The 24,955-nt window shown below is 42.5% G+C and overlaps 1 protein-coding gene across 5 annotated transcripts in view; it reads right to left on the bottom strand.

The window, feature by feature from the left end:
- Positions 1–24,896, bottom strand: part of magi3a (membrane associated guanylate kinase, WW and PDZ domain containing 3a) — a 133,138-nt gene extending 108,242 nt beyond the window's left edge. For 4 of the 5 annotated variants that reach the window (XR_008602576.1, XM_055013064.1, XM_055013065.1 and 1 more), the window contains exon 1: positions 23,670–24,896. Coding sequence is in view for 4 of the 5 variants with exons in the window: in XM_055013064.1 (XP_054869039.1) it covers positions 23,670–23,976 (307 nt within the window). In the remaining variant the exon portion in view is untranslated. The remainder of the gene's footprint in view (positions 1–23,669) is intronic. The other variant, XM_055013063.1, reaches the window with a different exon arrangement.
- Between the last annotated feature and the right edge of the window lie 59 nt (positions 24,897–24,955).

The raw sequence follows: 24,955 nt of genomic DNA, 5'->3' as shown, positions 1-24,955 counted from the left end.
AACCTTCATATGTATCTTGGTTCAGTTTTAAACTTTCTCTGATCTCAGGTCAGTTTTAAACTTTAGATTTAACTTTATATTTATCTGATCTCAGGTCAATTTTAAACTTCATACTGATCTGATCTCAGGTTAGTTTTAATCTTTATATTTAACTTTATACTGATCTGATCTCAGGTCAGTTTTAATCTTTATATTTAACTTTATACTGATCTGATCTCAGGTCAGTTTTAATCTTTATATTTAATATCTGATCTCAGGTCAGTTTTAATTTTTATATTTAATTTTACATTTATCTGATCTCAGGTCAGTTTTAAACTTTATATTTAACTTTATATTTATCTGATCTCAAGTCCCTCTATCTTGCTGAAATGTCACTTGTTAAGTGAATTTATCTTAAATCAAGTGGGATGAGACATTTTGACTAAAAATAAGACAAACAGACTTTGTAAGATTAGGAGTTTTTGCAGTGCAAAAATATGAAACACGTGGACTCGTCTGCTCACAGAAGCGGCCATTCCCAACAAACAGACACGTCTACGCCTTTTCCTCCGATACATGCAGACAAACATACACGCACACTAATCCATAGTTCACTTAACAATGACTTGGCACTGTGCTCACTGGACTACAAAAACCAGTATGCATGTCTGTGCGTGGGTTAAGTAATGCCCCAGCTGGGTTCCAGCAGAGCGCAGCATAACACTCTCCTGTTGTTCTTCCTGACCCCCTAAGACAAGGCTCGGCCAGGCACGCACAGCGCCGCACACAAGCCCAAACTCCCTCTGATTGAGCCAACCCTCCGCACACACACAGGCTCCACTCCAAAGTGCTTCCTCCATCCCCAAAGTCCGAACATGGATCAGGAAAACAATAGACTCCGCGAGCCCACCCTCAGTTCCCTACCTTTCTCAAGAGAGGCATATCCTTTGGTTGTGTAATTACGTTGAATGACTAATAACACCCCTGAGCATTAAAAACTCTGCAACCTTGACTGAGAGAAGAGTTCTTAGCCCGGAGGCAGTGATAGGGACTGTCTGGTTGCCACAGCATGTGAGCCACTCCTCTTGGCTTACAGAGCCGAGCAGAGTAAAGTGCAAGAATCTCATTTCACTGTGGTCAGCTCCAAACACTGTTAAAGTCATTACAACAATGGTTGCATGGATAAAAGGTCTGACAAACCTTCTGTCACACTAATGCTTTCCATGCAGGGAAGACTTCATTAAAAAAATACTAACTGTTTCTCATCAGGCTCTGTTTGTGTCGTGCCATGCCAGCCACACAAGCAAGACTCGCATCATACTGCTGGAGAAACGCCATCAACAAAGTTCCTTTCAACCGTTCACTTCGGTATTCCTCACATAAAGAGCTCTCGAGTCAAACTCTCTTTTGAGCCATTTCAAAGCGCAGCCACTTCAAACAAACAGGTTCATTGCACCAATGGGATTTTGTATAACTTGGATGGTTTTCAGACACAATCCGGCCTTAATATGGCCACTGTGCAGTGATGTTTGAGAATATTGCCACTGTTTTCGCACCACATGGGCAGCAGCTCCAGCCCAATGCCCAGCATGTGACCGGCAGACCAACGCAGAGTAACCGACTTAAAACATCACATGCTTAACTCATGCTCAGCGGGTCGGACGTAATCTGTCATGATTGGCAGACACATTAAATATGAGATGTGCTTTATGATCACATGCTGTTCTCATGCTGGGTTGTTGTAGGCTAATCCCAAATTACTGATATTCATATCAAGCACGAGGCCGGCTGTGCGTCCAAGAGGCCGCAATGTAGACTTACGGGCAAACTGTTTCTCTGTAAAGTAGATGTATGATTTGGAAAAGATGTTACAAATAACCTTTCTGCCCTGTAAAAAATGTATATGAGCTGTAGTTTAAGTAAAGCACCATTGCAAAGAAATATTTCATCCTCCTGGCTTGGTGGAGGCTGTTTACTTTGTGGATTCCATGAACCTGAAATTACATTTTAGTCCTTTGAACTAGTATTCTAATTTCAGAGAAGTATGAAAATTAGTTTTACTAATCCTACTCCAGCTGCAACTCAACCTCTGTTTTCTTCAAGTAGGATAACAGAGTAAAGATAGGAACTAGCTATCAGTCTAATGAAGAAAATCACGTTTTACGTTGTACAAAAACTGAGTTGCAGCAATGCTTATTTGAGAGGAATCAAATGATTTCTGTGGATGTAACTCATTAAAAGTGGCATTAACATATCGTGTTAACTTAATTTGGTTATTCATTATTAAATATTGTGTTACCAGCTGAAGCAGTTCATTTAAGCTGGTCCAACATTTTCTCTTTTTTTCCACTGCGTTTCTCCCTGAGGTGTTCGAAGTGGATGGAACAGTTGTGATGTTGAAATAATGCTGTTGGATTAGCTGCAAGCTGTCACCAGAAAGCAAACACCGGAGCTTGGTTACAGTTTGGATTTGTACTGGAACATTTACACAGAGCATACTACTCTATCTAACTCCAAAAGACTGAAGCATGTATGTGTGTGAGTATGTGTGGGCCTGTTTTTGAAGTTAATCTGAAGGTAAATACACATTTGCCACTTGAGCGCATCGGGCAACTGTTTCCTTCCTGAGCAATTAAACTTTTAATTTCGTGTGTTTTGCCAGTCGTGCTCATTAATGAATACATCAGGAGATGAATGGCAGAGATGATGGAAAGGTCAGGAGAAAGTAATGCAGCAATCAACAGTAGAGTGGCTCGGTTTAAGGCTTGGACTTTGATAGAAACACAAACACATGTACCCACCCGCTTATACACTAGAAAGGCACAAACACCTGCACAAACACAACAAATGCACAATTTTCAGTTATCAACACAACTACAGGTAACTGAATTTCCTGATCACGGGCTTCGGAACGAACAGTAAATGGTTCTCTAAACGGTGTGGGTCTTTGTTTATCTGTGTGTTCAGGCGAATATACTGAAGTTCAGAGTCCAGTGACTACTGCTCTCCAACTTAATGACCCAACAAGAGACGGACACCGCTGAGTATCTGGAGTGGCGCTAATCAACACATGATTGTTGTGACATTTCCTACCAGCCATTACCTGCAATTGGCTGTAATTCAGTGGAGCTACTGATGGCTTAATTTAGCCCTCCCCTCAACTACCAGACAGCACGGCTGATCTCCTCCCAGATGGAGTGTAGAGCTTAGCTCAGACCTCTTCCCCCCCTAATCCTCCTCTTTTTCTCTCCTGTTCTTCCTTCTCTCTCATTCTCCTCCTCACTGTCTTCCTCACCTCTCCATTATTCTACTCCTGCTCTGAACTGAAACAGCCTGTAGCCTGCGACAGAAAATGTCAAAAGCCTTCTATTCCTCATTACAGAGTTTCCCGAGGCACCCCTTTCCACCAAAAAGCATTCATTTCTCATGCACTTCCACAGTGTTCACCTGTGTTCCAACCTACCGAACAGAAAGGCAAACATCACGGTCTTCGAGCGCAGTTATTATCAGCTTGCATCTTGCATAAATTTTTTTCCAAATAGACTCGTTGCTCTTCCCAGTTTTGTTTATGAGTGACTTGCCACCGCCGAAAATTCATCACTGCTCAAGTGCAGCTACTAACAGTGCTATTACAAAGAAAATATATTATTAAAGTATGATCAAATGGCTTTTGATTCCACAGGATTGGCAAGGAAGGCTCAAAATAGACTCCATAAGGCCCTTTGGAGCAGCTTTAATAAAGAAAAAATATGAGAGAATCCTCACTGTGAAGCAGATCAAAGAGATGCAGAAAAAAAAACCCTTGACAACTAATCACAAACACACATCGCCTCTTTAGGGTTGTCTCGTTTGCAGAACATTATTTAATACTGCAGCAAGCACATCGCTGTACACATGCATGTATACAGCTGCAGTGCTGCAATGCTGGAAAGACAGCCAGACGTTGCTCCAAGAGAGATCCCCGGCAGGGCTGGGACCAAGGAACAAGCTAATTGGTCTCACTGCACTGTCTTCCTCCAGCTCGCCTATTCTTCAGCATACACGTGCACCGCACACATTCACATATGCCCAGCAGCATTCGTCTTTGTTCTAAGCTTCCGCCCCAAAACCCTGAACGATCAAGGTTTTACGCTGCGATTACATGCTGGCCTGAGTCTGAGAGGACTTGGTTTACCTGACCTCAGGTGAGTGGGGTTTAAGCAGATGTAAGCCTCTGTGTCATTCTAAACCCTCCATTGCAAGCCTTTCTCTTTAAATCTTTAAACAGAGAAAGAGAATACACTATATCTCCATTCCCAGGGCTTGGATGTCGGTTGGTGTAATTGACACCGGTTGGTAGTTATGCACCGTGGCAGGATACTTTCATCTGCATACGCTGTCATCACCAGGGGTTTGTCAAGGACAGCAACAGATGAAATGCACTCTTCTGAGTAAAACATCAGACACAGCAGACTTTCAGATTTGCAGGTTGAGATGATTATCGCTGCGTTCAATCTGCTAGAGCGGCAACACAACTCACGTGCAATGACAAACATTGTCATCCTTCAATCTGGAAAAACAGGCTCCACTTGGAAATACAATACTGCTTAGAAACTCCCCCGAAACCAACAAACAAGTGTGGCTACTTTTAAGTTCGTGGATAATTGGCAAGGCTCCCTCTAGAGACAAAGGGGAGGCACTGATCAGTTTTACATGAGACAGACGAGGTAAAGTAAAGCACAACTGAGCCAAAAGGTGCCATGTACTGGGTTTATTGCCGAGTGTTGTTGCTTCTAACAAGTCTTTGGATAATTTCATTTACGAAACAACACTCGAGTCATATGTGTCGGTTCAGTGAACATCTTTTGATGATATTTATATGCACTCCATTAGGGACAGTGTTTCCCATCACATCAACAGACCCTCTCTCTTTTGAGACAAGTACTATAACCCACACAGGGGAAGAGAATAAAGCCTGTTCTACTTTAGCCAGTCTCCCACATAAACCATCCATAGATGAGCAAGAGGAAAACAGAAGGACAGAGGAGATAAAAGGGAGGCTGGGGGTGGTGGTGATTTTGACAGAGGGCTGAGAGGAGGGAAGTGCGGGACCACTTATGCGCCCTGCCACCCTGCATCACCAAGCAGCCAATGATGGATGAATAGAAGCATATCCCAATAATAGAAACGACTGGAGTGCTGAGCAGGATCACTAACAGCCAGCTTTTTGGGGAATCATGAGGGTACATGCATGTGTCTTTCCTATGTGTTGATGGTAATTCCATCTCTTTCATTGTGGCTTAATTTGTCAAACTACTCAGCAGCAAACCTACAGGCGATATGAGCCAAATGCGTCTCTATTTCTAAGGGCCTGAGGATGAGAGTGAATGCAGCAGGTAAACAACAAACTGTGAACCACGGACTTCAACTCGACCCATTAACAGCTTGCTTTGTCCTCGCTGACGTCAAACAAAGACCGTCATGCTGTTTTCTCTGCTTCATTTTGACTACTGATCATTAGTTATTCATGCAAACTTGGGATCACGCTGTTATTTGCTGGAGACAAAGCTGGTCATATATTTGCATATCGTAGCGGTGGAGCTCGCTGTAGCATGGAGATAAAAACAGACAATAAATCAGGGTAAATAAACAGATGGCGGAAACAAACAGAGCACCAAGAGAACAGAAGGGCTGAGATGGAAGAGAAAACACAGGTATCAAGGACTTGCACAGATTGAAGCCTGCACTGTTCTTGCTCTCATCTGCATCATTTAAGAACCGCACTGATGATTTTCAATGTTTGGTCCAACACAAGCTTTTGTGAGTTTGTCTGCACTGACTTGTTTCAGTAATATCATGTAAATTCATTCACGTAGGGCTCAAAGCTTAGTCGAGCTTACTGAAGTAGTAGTAAGAATTTCATCACCCATACCATATTGTAGTGGGCCCTCATAGCATGCAAGAAAGTTGAAAGTAAAACTATTTAGTGCATGAACAAACAAACTGAGATCATCCTTTTTCAAAACTGCTTGTGTTCTGGCTTTGATTTTTAGACAACATACTGTAACTTGTCATGGCGCTATTCTTTTGGTAGCTGACTCGAAAATGTCAAATGTTGGAGAGACTTTGAGCACATCAAGAAGGATCTTTTAAAAAGAAATCTGCTTTTAACTGCCATGCCAAGTCACAAATACAAAACTTTGTAATGAAGATAAATAAAAGAGTAAAAATGTGACCATACACACTAGTTAAATTCCTGCAATTTGGTGTGAAAGTTAAAATAATGAAAACCACTGAATGAAATGACTAAAATGACTAATCTGCTTTAAAAACACTGGCAATGCAGTCAAAGGGTGAAAGCATGGAAAAACAATTGTCCTGTCTTTTAGCCCTGATGTGTCAGCGTGTTTGTTATTTGATGTAGTATAAAGGTTGCGGTAACCCACTGAATGATCACCAGCCATAAGCAGCCATATGACAGCATTAGCGATGTAAAATTCCTGTAAGTCAGTGTGGTCTCACGGACACAAAGGAATCCCTCTCATTTGCAAGCTGCCTATCACTCCCTGTGTGACTCACAACAGAGGTGAGTAACTGCATCACGAGAAAACCACAGCAGCTATTAAGTCACACAGACACCCTGACAGAGTCGCTGCGTATGTGAAAAGGATCCTGGCTGAGTCCTAACCTTATTCTGGCTGGCATTCAGGTGGCACAAAACATTGCCACAAAATTTGCATTGAACGATTTCCCTTTTGTTTGGTTTTCATTGCTGACATCGGTATTTTTGCAGAATGGTTACTGCTGCGTGTATATCTGTTGGTTGTATTTTGGATCTCTTTGCTATGCAACGGGGTAATTGGTGTCCTCAGGAAAAAAAGGCATATTATCTTCCTTCAGCTGGAACAAGACAAGCAGCGCAATGAAAGTTGATGTTAGTAGCAACTTAGTGACGAGATATAAAAAGGCATGAGAAATGCAGTACAAAGCTGAAACACAAAACTGATGTGGGAAACAGAATCACTGAATCCTGTCCTGCCATTATACTGTGATTTTTCTGCATAACTAAAGCTCAAAACCTACGTTGCCAAAAGAGTGTCGAGCAATCTGGGTTTTTGTCACTGTGCTGCATCACTCTATGCTGCGAAACTGCTCAGCAGATAAACAGAGACGATCATCCTCTGCCACGTCTGAATTTTAGAGGCAACACCTTCATTTCAAAGGCTCTAATATTTGCAAATCAAGCTCAGAGAATTTACACGGGCACAGAGCACACGTCTCTCATGACAAAGCACATTGTGATCAAGGCACTGAAAGCACGACAGTCTGCATGTCTCATGACAAGAGGAACTACTTTATCTCACTCCAATATGCCCAGTGTGGAGCCGTCTTGTGAAGAAATGCTGAGGGGTCGTGGAGGTCAACGGACAGGCGGCTGGCTGTCAAGAAGGATCTGAACTTTGTCATGTGCGTGCATTTGCGTGTGTGTGCATATGTGCATGTGTTGAGCACTCCTTTGTGCGTCTGCATGTGTGTTTACTTCTCAACCAGGCTGTGGAGCCTGTCAACAGAAGTGTTGAATCAGTGTGAGCTGTGCTACTCTGCCAGATCCTAAGGAGCCCCCTGACGCATGGGCTCTTAGGCAGGCCGGGCACAGAGACAGCAGCAATGCCACCACATAAGAGCCCTGCTAAGCCAAGGACCAGTCAAGAGGAGGTCTGATATAAAATAAAAGCAAGACAAGAGTAGCCGCTGGCCCTCCACTGACAGGCTCCCCTTTTCCAGTGCCAAATTTTGGGCCTTTTAAGTCAAGAGATATGAACCAGTTCTTTTGATCACTTTTTGCTCACACTGAGCCATTTTGCTCACTTTGCAACTATCTGTGAGCCTGAAATTCATCAGTTCTACAAATAGTCTGTGGTGCACACAAACCTAAAATTGAATCCAGAAGGCCTGTTCACATGAGGTCATCCAGAGCAGTTTGCTTCAAGTAGGGCTGTAATATCCAGGTCGACTGGTCGATTGGGTGGTCGATATGCTCTCATTCAAAGAAATTCTCTCTGCTAGTGCTGTATCAACAGCCTTCTAAGATGATCACGTTGTATTCCGCCATGGGAGGGACACACTACTCATTAACACTCTACAGCTTTGAACTCAACCAATCTAATGGCGGTAGGTCTAGCATTTATCAAATATTTAGACGAAATTGGCTCCAAATTGATACCCTGTCAAGAAGTCACAATTGTGGCTGCACTTTGTTAAAATGGACGGCAAAATAGTCAAGTGTAAACTATGCAAAAAGCAGTTTGCATATCACAGCTCAACAACTAACATGTTAGGTCGTCTACAAACTGTTAATCTGCCAATTTTTCTGTTGTATTGCTCAATAGTTCTTGTGCAGAGATCTGACATAGCTCTATTTTCAGAAATCATATGAATATGGTCAGTCTGTTGTTTCATTTCAGTCATAAATAATGAGGTTTAAATTACTCAATATGCCACAAAGTAAATTTGGAGTAAATAAGAACATTCTCCAGACATTCCATTACTCCTTCATAGAGAGCACCATCACCTTCTCCATTACCTGCTGGTTCTACTCCACCAGCCTCCAGAACAGAAACCGCCTGCAGAGGACTGTCACTATCTGCTCAAAAATTATAGGACTTCCTCTCAGAACTCTGTCTGCAGTGTATGAACAGTTAACATGTAGACTGGCAAACCGGATCATCTGTGACCCCTCACATGCTCTCTTCTCTGCATTTGAGTGGCTTCCTTCTGGTAGACGGCTTCGCTGCCCCGCATGCAGGACACAGAGGAGAAGGGCTACCTTTGTACGCAGGGCAGTCCAACTCCTCAACTCATGAACCATAACACTCCCCTACCACCACCACCACACACGGACTTTAACATGGACCTCTGTGAACTAGGCCATTTTGCACTCTGCAATTTATATCTATCGTGATATTCTTGTATCTACCTCATTGCCATATTGCACCTACTTTCATTCGTATTCGCACTATGTATGACATATTTGCACTAATATGTTACTAAGCTGTGTTTTTTTGTCTTATTTCTCTTTTTTAAAATTTTTATTCTATATTACTTGCTAGATTTGTATATATATTTATCCCTCTCTTTATTACGTCATTGTTGCACTGCCTGCTCTACGTGCATTTTTAATTGCCCCCTGGGGACAAATAAAGTTGTCTGAATCTGAAACATATACTAGCTTTTATTTTTAATTGTAATTCGTTTAAGGCAAATGAGATTAGCAAATAGAATGAACTCGGTGCACTGTGGCCTATTTAGTTAATCTGGAGATTACAAGCAGATTTTTCTTCCTCCGTGAATAATCAATTGAGAGTAAAGAGTACCATAAGTACGATTTCAGTCAACCAAGATTTTTCTTTGGTTGACCACAGCCCTAGTTTCTACAATCATGTTTTCAACACGAGACCGAGAAAACAAGGTATGCATCTACATTCCTGTTACACCAGTTAGATCACATTCCTCTTCAGTGAATGGGAGGCATTAACGAAGACAAGGCATTCTACAAGTACAACCACTTCACTTTCTGGTGAAAATTCTTCTGTGTGATAGCCTGACTCAAATCATAATAGGTTATGAGACCTCTGGGCTGCACCACCTTGAAACCACTTTTCATTTATAGGACATGGGCCAGAACTATGATGGATGGCCGGCATACAAATGATGGGCCTTGACTGATGCTTGATGCAGTTCTGATACATCATAGCAATGAAAGGAAAACCACTCCCACACACAAGGACAAAGGACACCTTTACAGTGTATTTAGAAAGTTCAAACCCCTTAACTTTTTGCACAGTTTGTTATGTTGCAGCCTAATGGTCACAATGACATTGAAGTACTTAGACCCTTTACTTAGTTGAAGCAGTTGTGGCAGCAATTACAGTTTAAGTCCTCTTTGGCATGAGGCAACTTTGTTTGAATGCCATGATTTCATTCATCCATGAGGATCGCGGGGTCCTGGAGCCCCTAACAGGCGACACAGGGCAAAAGGCTGGGTACACCTTGGAGAGGTCACCAGTCCATTACAGCTCTATACCAGGATTTCACACTAAAAAAAAATAATGTTTGGGCTGAACAAAAAAATGAACACAACAGTTTGCATCACTCTTTTTGAGTTGTGGTAATTTCTTACAAACTATACTGAGGCAGTGGAATTAGCTTTTGTTCTATAATCAAAGATGGGTTTAATCAGCACCTAACCACCTGAAATTGTCCAGGCACGTTAGGATCGGAGACAAGACTAAAAATCTTGAACTCCAAGTGAAGAAAAATTAAGTTATCAAGCAGTTTGGGGTTCAGGTCAAAGCTCTGGTTGGGCCACTCAACGACAGTTGGCCCTAAGCCACCCCAGCAGTGTCATGGCTGTGTGCTTAGGGTCAGAACGATGCAAAATAGTTCAATCTTGGTTTCATCAGACCCATTAACCTTAGTTCCCACAGTCTGCCAGACCTTTAGGTGCTTTTTGCAAACTCCAACTGGGCTTTCATGTGTCCTTGACTGAGGAGAGGCTTCTGTCTGGCCACCTTGCCAGAGCTGCAGTGATGGTTGTCCTTCTGAACATCTCTCCCATCTCCACATCATCTCTGGAGCTCTGCCAGAGTGACCATCGGATTCTCTCTCACCTCTCCTACCAAGGTCCTTTTGCCCTGACTGCTCAGCTTGGCCAGGAAGAGTCCTGATTGTTCTAAACAACTTCCATTTAATGATGATGGAGAGCACTGTGCTCCTGGAGCCTGCAAGGCAGCAGATTTCTTTTGTAGCTTTCCCCAGAATCAAGCCCTGACACAACCTCATCTCCGAGTTCTGCAGGCAGGAAAGGCAACCTCATGGCTTGATTTTTTGCTTTGATATAAACTGTTAGCTGTGAAACCTTGTATAGACAGCTGGGTGCCTTTCCAAATCATATCCAAAAAGTGGAATTTACAAGAAGTGGACTCCAAGCAAAGCGGAGAAACATTTCAAATATGATCAAGAGAAATGGGAGGCACCTGACCTACATTCCAACTGCCATACCAAAGTGTCTGAAAACTTCTGTCAGTGTGAAATTTCAGTTTTTCCTTTTAAATAAAATTGCAAAATATATAAAAACATTAATTTTGGCTTTGACCGTATCCAAATTTGAATGTATAAGGTGATGGGCTATCACCACAGGGCTTTATCCGTACAAACAAAATGCTTAGGAAGTGAAGGAGTTTGAATATTTTCCGAGTACAATGTATCTAAGGGCCATGCACCAAAGGACAAATTCCTTTAAAAAAAAGAAGACAAACATTTTCTCCAGACTGAAAAAGTTCTGCAGTGGTACAGATCCTCTTCTGTAATAATCTAATTGGTAAAATTGGTGCATTCCAGGAGTATAAACTGGTGTATGTTTCATAAACAGAAAATGATATAAGTGAGAGGCCTGAAATTAAAAATGGAAAACATCCTCAAGAAAGAAGCAAGTTGCTTCTTGAATTGCACATTTTCAGCCGGATCACCAAGCAGGAAGAGGCAACATGGAAACACTTTGTGAAATGTCTGCCAAAACGAGCACCTGTTGGTAACAATACACTTTACAGCACAAAATAACTGCATTCCACACATGATCAAGATTCCCAGACAAACACTAAAGTCCTCCTGCAGGACACACACTGACAATGATGAAGCAAAACATTTTGTAACAGATATTAAGGAATGTTACAAACCATGTCCTAATTAGCAATTTTGGTTCATTGCGTAATAAAACTGTAGTAGCATGTCATCTGTTCTAACACTTCTTCTGAGATATGTTCTGCTCGAGCAAAATATTTTGGTTGAACAAACTGTTCTTACCAAACCCTGGAAAAATGACAGACAGCAGTGGATGGAGCCAAAACCAATGAATGAAGTGTTTTTCACAGCAAGCATCATATGCCAGACAACACACTGACAACAAAACACTGCTGAAGGTGATCGTGAGGGCAGGAAATACAAACATGCAGAGCTTATTTGGTCAGTTGCAGATTAAAGCTCAAACCCACCGTCAGCATTCGGGTCAAAGGGCGACGGGAAATATACCTGTAGTGTTGCCCTAAGGTGAGGATGCTTCAACCAGACAGAAACCTCGTCGCCTCAACTGGAAAAACAGGGTCGTTTTTACAACCTCTTATTAAGAGCTGAAGTTTTTTGAAGTAACACATCATATCCAAAGGCTGTTTGAATCTGCCTGGCTATTGTAGTGCAGGCTTGAATGACTGGTATGAGTGGATACTCCAGCGATTGCATCATTACATCGGCATTGCAGAGAGAAACGTCCTTCTGCTTACTTTAAACAGTGAGTAATGTGCATGTGATCTCTTGAGTCTGTTTGCTCAAAGAACCTCAGAGAGCTAGTGACGAACAGGCTGCTGCCAAAGCCTGGGGGCAAATTTGCCACTATGTGTGTTTTGGTTTAACAAAAAAGTAAAGAAAAGAAAAAGAAAAAGAGAGCCAAGCACACATTTGGAAGTGCAGAGGCTACAAGTCCTCTTCTCATTTCATGGCCAAAAAAGATTCTGCAGTTTGGGTTCTAGGATTGGCATATTAGCAGAAAATACAAAAATGCCTTCATGAGCAGAGTACTGAGAGGGAAGGCTGTCGAAACAGATGCAATCACTAGTCACTATTAGCTCATCACCACCCTCTGCCAAAGCAAAACATCATGAATAAGACTGTGAATCAAATATCCTGTCAGCAAAATGTCCTCCTGGTGTCCTCGGCTTTTCATAAAGATCAGGGCTTCAGGCGCACGCAGTGGCTCCAAATGCATCGGCCGCCTTAACGGGGATGAGATTGGAACCGATCAATAACCTGTTAGGGCAGCTAAGAAGCAAAGCAAGCTAAATTGGCCATCCTCACATCTTGACACCCATGAATTCTAATGAGGACACTGTGGGAACCTCATCTCAACAGAGCATGACATCTCGCCGTGGAAGGAGGAGCGAGCACATGTGATCCATTATTAACATAAGAAAATAAAAAAATGGCTGCCTCTCATCTCCTACACCATGACAAATGCATCTTCAGATTGACCAAATGAATCGAAGAGGTTTTATTTCCTGTCAGCTATTTATCTAAAGATTTCATCCAGCTAGTGCGTCCACGTCTAAACAGCAATAAACAACCTCAGTTGTGGCCAAACCAATAATATCAGCTCATTTTAGTTGTTCAGTTCTCCAGTAATAAATCAAATACATGGCAGCAAGATTTCCATACTACACTTCAAAAGGACAAAAGAAGACGAATGTAATACGGAGACGTGAAGTCCTCTCACTCTCTTCACCATTCTCATGCAGAGGTTTGGCAGAATTACCAAGTGCACTGCAGCTCTGAGAGCAGAAGGGGCCACAGCAGCAGCTGGCTGAGTAGGTGGTTACTGTGAAGGTGTGTGAGGAGGGCTGTGAGCTTCGTATCTGTTTGATAGGAGATGTTGTCGTGGGCACAAGCAGAAAGGGCTGGAATCAATTCTTTGAGGTGGAGCACCACGACTAAACAGCTGAGTGGTCCGAACTGGCAGCACGAGTATCGACGAAGGCCCATCGGCGTGGGCACAGGCCCAAAGCCTGAAGAACTACAGTCAACCAGGAGAGTGAACTCTGTGATTGAGTCTTCTCATCTGACTTACTGCCCAGAGTGTAAAGAACGATCCCAGCTGAAGCAGCAGAGGTATGCACCGGTCCACACTACGCAGAAAGGCAATTCTTTTTACTCTCATCAATACCCTTTTCCAAGTAAACTCCTGAGAGCTACCGGAGGAATGCATCCAAGAAAGTGTAAACAACACTTACTGCTACGCATTCTTTCAGTGTCAGAAAAAAATATATAACAAGAAGGAATATGAGAAAAATTGCATAGAGACACTCTGGCAGCAATCAAAGGCACTGGGAAAGAAACACACTGTCTTTCTCTGTGGTTACATTTGGCCTGAAAAGGCAACTGGAAGTGGATACCAATTCAAAAGTGCCTTAATTTTTCATTATCATGCATGCTTGCACACACATACGCAGTCTGCTCACATATACTGGTTACTTCAGACATGATTGGAAATACCGACTGTGCGGTGAGTCTGAAATAGAAAGCGTTGGCTTGATGAACAGTGGGCAGAATCGTTTCAGACAGTCACAACAGACAATCAATACCATTATTGTGATTAATGGTAACATAATCGTTTTCAGTCTTGAGATTATTATTGCTCTTTCCCATCATGTTTGACCTGCTCCTACCACTCCAAGCCTGGATTTCTCCTCCTGCTATTCCTGCTCATTCTTTTCTCTCCTGTTGTCTGGACTCCTCCCTCTTTGACCCCATTTTCTTCTCTCTCAACCTGTTCATCATTTATTTTTTTCCTCCCCTGTTTAAATCCAATACATCCTTCAAAAGAGAATCCTTTCTCAGGGAAATATCCGAGGCAGCGATGAGCCAGCTGCCTCTTCTCTCCGTTGCCATTATTGTCTCCGCTGTAACACCACAGGGATGTTTCATACAGATCCAACCAGAAACAAAGTCTCCAAATAGGCTCTACACAGAGGGCAGTGAGTGTGCATCTGGAGGAAACTCAGCTCAATCAACTATCAGATAATCTATCCCCTATATCCCTCTATCCACATCTGCACCTGCGTATTGATTCATAACAGTCCATTTCCTTCGCTCTATCTCAATTTCCCCTTTCAAAGCGAGTCCCTATCTGCTGTTCACAGTTACACAAAAGGTACAATTTCTTAAGTAAATTGGTATGTTGCCAGTCTGTCGTCGAATATATCAGGGTGAGCATTTCTACTACAAGCACACTGCTTTCATAAGCACTTGTTGTGTTACAGCAGCTCACTCCAGCCCTGCTACCTCCTGCTGTTCGTCTCATGCAGGGGGTACAAATGTTCCTTATCAGGGAGCTGCTCGCAGAGCTCAGTGCAGCAAAGCAATGATAATGTTAATGGATCACACGAGGGAAATAGGAAATATTTACCATGATAACTTCATCACCATGCCTGAATCAATCACTTATTAGTGTCCCTTTTCAGCAAATTAATGAAAGTCTCACAGGTCCCAGGACTGTGTCCTGTCAGCTCAGAATATTATAAAGAGGCTTCATTTCACCATGACTGTACAACCTGTGGTTTAAGCCCTGTTTCAAACGTGCTGCTTCAGTGTCTGTAGTTTTAAACGCAGCTGAGTCGTGCCGTCTACACCTTGTTCAGGAAGAAGACTCTCTCTGCGTCTGTGATTGACAGCATGGAACAAATCAGCTGTCTGCATGACAGCTGACAGAGACGTGAATGAGTGTGTGAGACCAGGACATTCTCTCTGAGCAGCCAATTTACATGAAAATACCACTGAATTTGCAGCACAGCTGTTGTTTTAATTTGGCTCAGGTGTCTGTCAGACAACATTGCATTTAAAAAATGCAGAGCAGGCAATGAGGTGACAACTGGTTAACATGTAATCTTAATGGGCTGTGCTTCAGTCACTATTTCATATTTGTTCCGTTGTCTGACAACAGAAACAGAAATATGTAAATGAGAACAGATTTAGTGGGAATTTGTCTGTATTAAAATGCAGTATTTGTGAACACAGAGTGCAGGAGAGAAGAAAAGGCTGGTTGAGAAGTACAATAGGCCAGACGACAACACAATAACCCATACAGAATTCTTGTCTACTGGATACAAATCGTTTTTATGCTTACATTATCTCTGAATCTCCCTAATCTTTACAATTTCCACAGAGCTGTGAATTGCGAGCATGCAATCAAAGCTAATTGTACTGTTAGCCACATTAGCTGATGCTAAAGATTTTCTTATTTTTATGGATACATTGCCAATAGTAATAAAAGTAATCTACTGGATCATCAGTTCCTTAAATGCTAGGAGTGCATGAAAACTCTTGTGTTCACTCGTGCAGCCAACAGCAGAGCATTTGGTGTGTGTTGCTCAAGGCTGAGACATTTTAGAGTTAGCAGAAGCAGTTTTAGAAAGTAAATATGCCTGGTGGTCTGAAAGGCAGCTGCTTTATCTGAATGGTTCACCTGGAAGCAGCCGGCAAAGAGGAGGAAGGATATACAAAGTATGAGCTTGGTTCCTCCGTTAGAACATAGCAATTTAGTAAAATTTTTATAGCTTGTAAAACTGGAAAGTTATTTAGCTGTGTGTGTTTTACAAAAGACAAAAGTTTTACAAATGACAATAAAAACAGATTTTTACCACAGAGGACCTGCAATGTTTATATAGTTAAGTTTGGCCAGTTTAACATGGGTTACTGTAGCTGTCGGAGAATATCTGTCTCAGCTTAATAAACAGTGCAGAGATTATTATTGTTTTTTATTTTTAAAAAAAGACTTCTAAAAAAACCCTCAACTGACAAAAAAAGATTAAGTGATTTGCAAGCTATTTTGAAAATGTGTGAATCCTGGCTGGTGCAGACTGTACCTCTCTTTGCTCTCGCCACTGTCTTTCTTTAGCAGAAACATTTTTGAAACCATCAACAACCCAATAACACCTTGCTTACTTCCAATTGCAGTGGTCAAAGTGCCTGTGCAACAAGAAACCTAACTTTTAGGTGCACAATAACATGCATTCGCAGTTAAAATCAGTGTAAACAACGGGCATCGTCTCACGAAAATGGGTGAAAAACAAAAATGATGAGTCTTATTCACAAAGTGCACCAGGAGAGGTTATCGTTCCTCGTAATATAGGAGCTGCCATGCTCTGGTCTCTGTTATGTGTATGCGCTATTTAGAAGCTGACCTCATCTTATCTCAAAAGGTATAAACAGCTGCAGGGATGGCTTGCTGTTGGAGGGAGACCAATTAGGAATCAAGCTGAGGAAAGGAGGCTGGAAGTCTCTGAAGAAGAGTGTGTGTGTGTGTGTGTGTGTGTGTGTGTGTGTGTGTGTGTGTGTGTGTGTGTGTGTGTGTGTGTGTGTGTGTGTGTGTGTGTGTGTGTATCCCTAGACTACACTGTCCATTTCCACCTGGAGACACTGCTGCTGCTGACATCGCAGCACGACCACTCAGAGAGTAGAAAGAGGGAGTCTTGGTGAATCAGCACACACACTCATCTCCACTGCCTTTAAAGATGCCTGCCAAGTCATGGTGCCTGCCAGTGAGAGGTATGGCTTGTATGAAGATGCTATCTTTGTTGCTGGCAAGTTCATTACCGCAATGCGGCTCTGTGGATGGTATTAGCAAGGTAGAATGAAGATTGATGCCAGTGTTGCTAAACATCTGGGGCAGAGCTCTGCCATTAGCTGAAGGTTCCAAGACTGTAAAAATGATTAAAAAAAAATCACTGAAGAGCATACTGGCCCAACCTCCAGTCTACCATCATTCTTTTCTTTCCTCTTCACTGGGATGATTTGGACTGCAGGTGAAGGAGAACTGAGATGCAAGACAGCAGGAGGCAGAAGTGTAAACTGCCACTATAACACAGTGCGAGGCTCTGTTAAGGATGAGCCACAGAGGGAGAAGGCCGCTGCAGGAAGAGATGAAGGGTTGAAAGAGAGTGGATGAGGCATTCACAGCTACCGCTGCCGTCTGCAGGCTTTAGTAGGCCCATGCGCTCACACTGTCGTCCCTTCTCACTGACGCGTCGGCATGGCAGAGGGCGAGGAAGTGTGACAAGTTTGGGGAATGAGCCGGGAGAGCAGCCAGTCAGAGGAGGGATGAAGGCTGGATGTCACATCAGGTGTACAGCTGCAAACACTTAAACACACGCACAGAAAGCAGGATGCAGCAGACGGAGCACAGGAGAGAAGCACCAGTAACGGTCCACTTGCACCTGAAACACTGATTGTCTTTGACGTATAGAACTGCAAGAGGATTGCAAGGTGAGAAGAGGATTCAAGATTATTTTTTCAGCCCAAGTTCTATTTGTTTTCGTTGTATGTGTGCACTCAAAGCGTAAAGAGAAAAGACTAAGTTGTCGGGCCGCAGCGTAACTTCCAGCTTCTTTACCAGGTAAATTCTGAGACAAACCTGGGCTTCACAGTAGACACAGATATGACAAAAGCAGCGACTGGAACAGAAGTTATATTTACCATGAGGAGAATGAGCCACTGAGCCAGAGACTTGCTGACAGCTCCTCTCAGCTGGTTTAGAGCAGCTTTAGTCATAGAAGCCCTGACTGCACTGTGGGGGGAACCACATTAACACAAACTGTGCGCTTACTGCTCTGCTGTACTGCTGATAGCAAACGCATGAAGTGTTAACCCCAATGTAACATTCAGGCAAAAAGAAAAGAAACTCAGATTGCCTGTTTTACGAAGGAAAAAGTAAATTACCATATGATGTTGCGGTTGCTGAAGAAATCCACTCTCCTGCAGCGTAATACAAAATTGTTTGAATTGTTTGGTGATGTATTTTTTGCATTCTTTTGGATAACATAAGACCTCCAGTGCTGCGGCAATACATTCTGAAAGCAGGAAAATACTCAGCATCAAAAGGGGTTCTGCTGAGGCTCAACATCAAGCAAACCGGAGACATCAAGTACTCGACTGATAAAAACCTTCATAGACAAAACAGCAGCATGAACACAAGTAGGGCTTAGCTGATAAATTGATTAATTGAATAGTTGAATTTTGGATTTAAGACTTATTTTAAACAAAAAGCCAAACATTTGTCATTTACAACCTCTCAAACGTGGTAGTGGTTCTTTTCTTGTCATACATGATAGTAAACTGAATATTTTTGGACCAGTGGTTGACTGTTATGTTTTGTTTTTTTTACTGTTTTCTCAATGTCGATTGATGGATTTGATGGGTTTCTCTCTACAATACAATACATATATAAATATCTTCACTTTACTATGTGAAGTCCCTTGAGATGACTCATGTTGAGAATTGGCGCCTAATAAATTAAACTGAATTTAATATAACTGAATCACTGGTCGATATATAATGCTGATATCATGTTGTTGTTGTTTTGCATCTAGTACAATACAACAATTTAATCATAGGAACAAATGAGACATAAAATTGCTTAATTTAAATGAAGGTTTAGCAATATTACTTTCTGCGATGTCTCTGCTGAAGTAGCTCTGCAATCTGCAATCAGAGCATTCACTTTAACCCCTTGACGCCTGAATTTATTTACAATGATATTAAAAAATTCATCATTTGTATTTTTGCTTTCCAGCTGATGTTAAATTAAGTGAGGATTGTTAATTTGTCTGTAGCACATGGAATAAATAATAATAATGATAACAGATATATAATAATTTAGGTCCCACTCTCACCGGTCCTACTAGAAACCAGTGCATGCAAAAGGTTCCAAGGTATGTATTGAATATGCACAAACTGGCATTGGGGGAATGCATATGCTATTTTGGCTGCAGTCTGAATGAAAGCGGTATGATGCAAATTCGCAACGATGAGCGTCAAGGGGTTAATTTAAAACAATTCAAAATAAATAACGGAATTTAAGAATTCAACTTCATCAAAAAATAAACTTATGAATGAATGAAAAATAAAGATTTTGCACAGATTTTAGCAACAGATAGCAGTCTCTCCTTCAGCTGGTCTCACAAACATGCCGACATCTGATGGATGCTGTAGTTTCACTTCCTTCTTTTATTATCTTAAAATGTCATTTAATCACATCGATCTCTCACCACTTTGAACATGAATAAAACAAGGCATTTCAAAACATCATACTGGCACAAAACAATGACATGATTCACTGAGAAAATGACAGGGAGATTATTCAAAGATTTAAAAAAGGCCATTAGCTGCAGCCCTAAACAGACAACATGTGTAATGAAAGTACAGAGACGACTGTGTTCAGCTGCTCAGTCCCAGCCGCATGTGCAAACCACATGTATTCTCAGGTGGCTGTCACGAGACATCACGAAGGCAATTAACACTTCATCTCACTAGCCAAGCCCTGGGAAGCATTGAACATCACAGACTGCTGATGTATGACAGAGCAAGAAGATCCAAGGAGAGGTGGAGGGTCCTTTCAGTCAGTCTCTGCTGCTGAAGAAAGCCGAACAGGTGGAATAAAAACCCACTGCAATTATCTCCCACTCAATTATTCAGGCTTATTGTTGCAGGATTCCTTATGGCACATTCTGCCTTCAGGATCCTTTTGTGGTCTTTTCAGTAAAAACAAAAAACTGCAGACTTGAAGAACAAAATTGGATCCCAAACAGCATCTAAAAACTGTAAATTCCTCATAATTTAGCATGCATAACAGAATACAAGCTACGAGTGAGATGATTCAAGTATTTTAGCTGGAGGAGAGTGAGGCAACTCATTATTATCACCTCTCCTTAGATATTAAGTCTGATTGTAAGACGTTACACATTTTTGCAGTTTATTTCTCACTAGACACTGCATGTATGGCTACCTAGTAGTGTGTTGTTGATATACACTCGAATAAAAATGCTCCTCTGTAGTTAGGAGACTCCGGGGGTTTCTCAAGAGTCCTGTCTGAACCTCTTGAATAAAAAGTAAATATTACTCAAAATAATTTAAAAAACAGTTAGAACCTCACTTCTGTTCCCTTTAGAAAACACCCACTGCACCTGTATTATCATAAAAATTACAACAGGATCATGACTGCCTTACTTTGATGTTAAGCTGGCATTATTCAGTGTTTCATGTTCACATGAATAGAACTATTACAATACGTCAGTGCTGTACAGTCATATTGGCACAACAGTGCATATTTTTGAGCATAAAGATACATGCATACTTTCCCTTCTAAAACTTTTCAGAACACTTTGACTTTTGATAAGTACTCTGCTTATTGAGATTCTGCCGTCACAAAAACATTCCCATGCTGTATACTAACAAAATCCCTGGTAGCTCTGTAAAATGTGAACCTTGCTCATCCCAGTACAATATTACCATTATTTATCTTTTAGACTCTCTGAGAAGGGGAAAGTCTTCTTTTACTGTTTCCATTATAGACCTGATTTGTGAATCAAGGGTGCTGCAGGACCTGTGAGCTAAATGGTCCATCCATTAAGCTCCATGAGGCAAAAACAAGCAGATCCAAGTCTGTTTACAACATTAATCAATGAGCTGCCCACTCACAAGTGTCTACGCTGCAATAGGTATCTGCGATCACTACGCCTCTACTCTCAATCGTCCCTTCAAGGTTAATGCCTATTGCCTTGCTCCCAGGATGGGAGCTGCATGCTGAGTGCATCGGCTGGTCTCGAGCCAGAGGACCACTCGAGACGAACTTCTGTTTTCTATCCTGACTGTGCAGGGAAGCGTCAAAACGTCTCAGCTGTGATTGATGCTGAAGCTGCAGGTGGTGTCGTCGTGGCAGGTAGGTAAATTCAGATAAATTCAGAAGGCTGAGTCAGAATCAGCCTCATTGGCTGAGTAAGTGCACACAGTCAAAGAAGATGACTCAGTTATTTCTTTGTCCTCATGCATTTAAACAAGGGTAACTGGTTAAAGCAAGGATGCGTTTTGCAAAGGCAATGTACAGCTACATGCGTGAACAAGCATGTTTAAAGTGCAAATTCTGCAGATTCCAGTGACATAAATAAATACAGTTATTAACAATACATGAAATATTATTGACACTTTGTAAACATGAGATAGATGATGATAGTACAGCAGAGCAGGTAGCAGTGTGGCTGCTATGAAATCTTAACAGAAGCTGTGAAAGTTTTTAAAGATTTGTAAGATTCATGTTGCTGATAAGCTGAACAGCAAAAAAGACTATATTGGTGATGCAAGAGGATAAGAAAGAATGGTACCAAGACAAAGGTATCAAACTGAGATATAGAGCATGTAGTGTAAAATATCAGAGATATGGCAAAATATAATGATAAGGTATAACCAGCTGCATGGAGAAGATAAGGTAAAGACACATTAGGCAGCAAGGAAAGAGAAGAAAAACTTCAGTGTCACACTGATATAATCTAAATGATTCCTTTTCAGACTGATGCAACCTTTTTTGCTGCGTAGAGGAAACACAAGGCATGCATGCAGCAAAGTGCTGAGATGAATCTACAAAACTTTTTGGGTTTTTTGGAAACACTCATGCAAACTGAATTAACTCCAAACTCCACAACTCAGTCCCAGCATTTTTTATCCTCTCTCTGAACTTTAGCAGTCTCATGAGAATACAAGTTTACAAGCAGAGCAGTCAGAAAACATACGATCTGGCCATCAGCCACCTCATCCTGGCACGGCGAGGCCATCAATGATGGATGATGCATGAATTAACCATGAGAGAGGGGACAGAGATCTAAACACACTGTGGGTTCCCAAGGGGAGCAGAGAAACCGATGGCAAGCAGCCTGGAGACGCCCAAGTGCAGCTTGAGCATCACTTAGAATGCAACATTACGCAATTCCGGGTCAAGAAGAAATTTTAGAAAGCCTGCAATAGTGTCCATGTTGTGGAACTGATGTAACACATTTTTAGCAAACCTAGAATGTGCAGAAACAAGCAAACACTGGATTGAATTTCACAGAAAGTAATAATCCCAAGCAAAATGTATTTAAAAGCTAAAGATTAGTGACTGAAGATATTGTTGTATTTCCATGAAATGCTTAGTCCTGTTTGATGAATAAAACACAGTTCAGTGCACTTTTTTCATATTGTGGCACTAATTTCAACTACATCTGTTAAACTTAATCACTATGTAAGCCTAATGTACAGTAAAATTACATCTCTCCCTATAAAAAAACCCCACCATAAAACATAAGTACTCGACTGTCAAGGTGTCAAACCATGTCGCCAAGCTGGCACAGCATCCTGGGGATTTAAGTATATGGGTCTAATTGATTCAATTAGACTTGGACTCACCTCGACACTGGAAGCAGACCGACACCGTCTAAGCTGGCAAGGCAACCATTAACAAATCCCTTCTAAGTGTCTGCAATGAGCCACGCTCAGCAGTGCCTCCATCAAACCCATCCATCCACACACACACCTACCTTCTGTTCCACATGACTGGTGGAGTTCGACTGTCAGTGTGTTATGACACATTTAACACAGTGCCATTCATTAGGCGTGTGTGTGTGTGTGTGTGTGTGTGTGTGTGTGTGTGTGTGTGTGTGAGAAAGAATTACAAAGTAGTAGCAAGTAAGTAAAGCAATAAAAAGAAAGAGGCTTATAGACAGAAAACAGCATTAAATCTGTTCACATCAGATTGCATGACAATATGCGCTATTGTACTGTAAACAAACCCAGAATAGCAGGCGATACTTGTGTAATGATACAAAGGAGATTACACTCTGAGTTCACACACAGGGCTGCAGCTTTAATGACCGTTCGAGGCTTATGCTGTGGCCATGCAGATGTGGGCACCACCAGCAAACATTCTTAAACACAGCATGTCGCTGACTTATGGCGTTTGGCAGGTTTGCACTGCAGCAAGTGGAAAATCGTGTGTCTGCACATGAATGAATGGGAGGAACGCTGGAAGACAATTCAGGTATGCTTAAGACAGCTGACAACACAATATTGACCTGTAGATCTGCTTTTAATAATAGACCACAGTGAAAACACACACAAACACACACAGACACACACAGGTGCAGGCAAACAGGCATTCAGCTGTGCAGCTCTGCCTTCAGGTATCTCTTATTTATTCATAGTACACGCCACACCTGTCCTCAGCTTCAGGATCTGAGAGTCATTCTGCGTGTGCGTGTGTGTGTGTGTGTGTGTGTGTCAGTGGGGCGGGAGGCGGGCACACACACCTGGTTTAACAGTCTTCAGGCGGATGGGCTCCCGAAAGTGGCGGACGACAGCCAGCGTGTCTCGGTTGGTGAGTCCGCTCACCGGTGTTCCGTTCACCTCCAGCAGCACGTCCCCGCCGCTGGGAAACCTGCCGGCGTGACAAACCATCGCTTCCAAAACTATGTGCCCAAGGTAGGGGAACTCTCCCAGCTCTGCGCCCCCTCGCACCTCCACCACAGTGACCAGCTCCCCGGAACCTCCCCACGACACGGTGCACTCCTGCACTTTGGTGGACCAGTGCTTCTTCTTCTTCAGCGTCTTGGACATGGTCGGCAGCTGCTGTAAAACCTAGACGGAAGTCCAAGAACGATTGTCCTTCAAAGCAACAACCGTTTTCAGATCCTAAGGCGCAATGACGCACGGAGAAATCATTGCAAATTAGACAACTTGAGGCTGCTGTCTTGTGTTGTATTCCATTCCAGGGGAAACAAGTCTTTATTTCAGCTCTAACTCCCTGTGAGGAGGATCAGTCCTTCCATTGAATCACTCGAGCATCACCTGTCCGCGGCTGGAACGTGAGACCAGCTGCGTCAGTGTCGCATTGAAGCGGAAAAGTGCTGCTTCTGATGGCGGGGCGTCTCGATCCCACACCCCAGTTCACAGCAGTGTGTACTTCATACACAGCAGCAGCTTTTCCGTCCACTGTAAACCTCGATGTTAGCCACAGAGCAAGACGGATCTCGAGAGTCCCGCAGTTTGTGCGCACCAGATCCTGTCAGTTCCGAGAGTAAAACAGACTGTATTCCACTTTGGAGTCGAGAAAACGTCAGTAAACTCGATAACACTGCGAGGCAAAGAGTTTAGAAAAATACTGGAAAACTTCAAAAACTAGTTTCCAAAAGGTTCAGCAGCTGCAGAGAGGAGCTCCTCTCACTGACAGCTCCTCATCCAAACCTACGGAGAGACAACTTCACCCCGAACACCTGTCCTCCTCGCTGCCCTCCTCCTCCGCGGTGACATCAGCAAGGCAGTCCTTGGAAACGGAAAAACATACCTGGCCCTCCTATGAACCGGCCGCTTTTCTGGTCCACACAAAACACCCAAACTCTGCTTCGTGTTCGCCGTTGCGCGCCGTGCGCTCTCCCCTGCTTTCCCACAGCCACTATAGATTTTTCTATACTGAAAATTACGCAGCAGCGTGCAACAGACGTGATCCGATTAGGCTTCGCTCCATAACTTTTTTTTTCTATCTTTTTCCGTGTTGCTCTCCTGACGGCAGGAGGTTCTGTCCAATCGGAGTTTAGGG

Source organism: Amphiprion ocellaris, chromosome 8 (genome assembly GCF_022539595.1).
Source record: "Amphiprion ocellaris isolate individual 3 ecotype Okinawa chromosome 8, ASM2253959v1, whole genome shotgun sequence".
In the NCBI taxonomy this organism is placed as follows: Eukaryota; Metazoa; Chordata; class Actinopteri; family Pomacentridae; genus Amphiprion; species Amphiprion ocellaris.
This window is presented reverse-complemented; position numbering and strand designations above follow the sequence as displayed.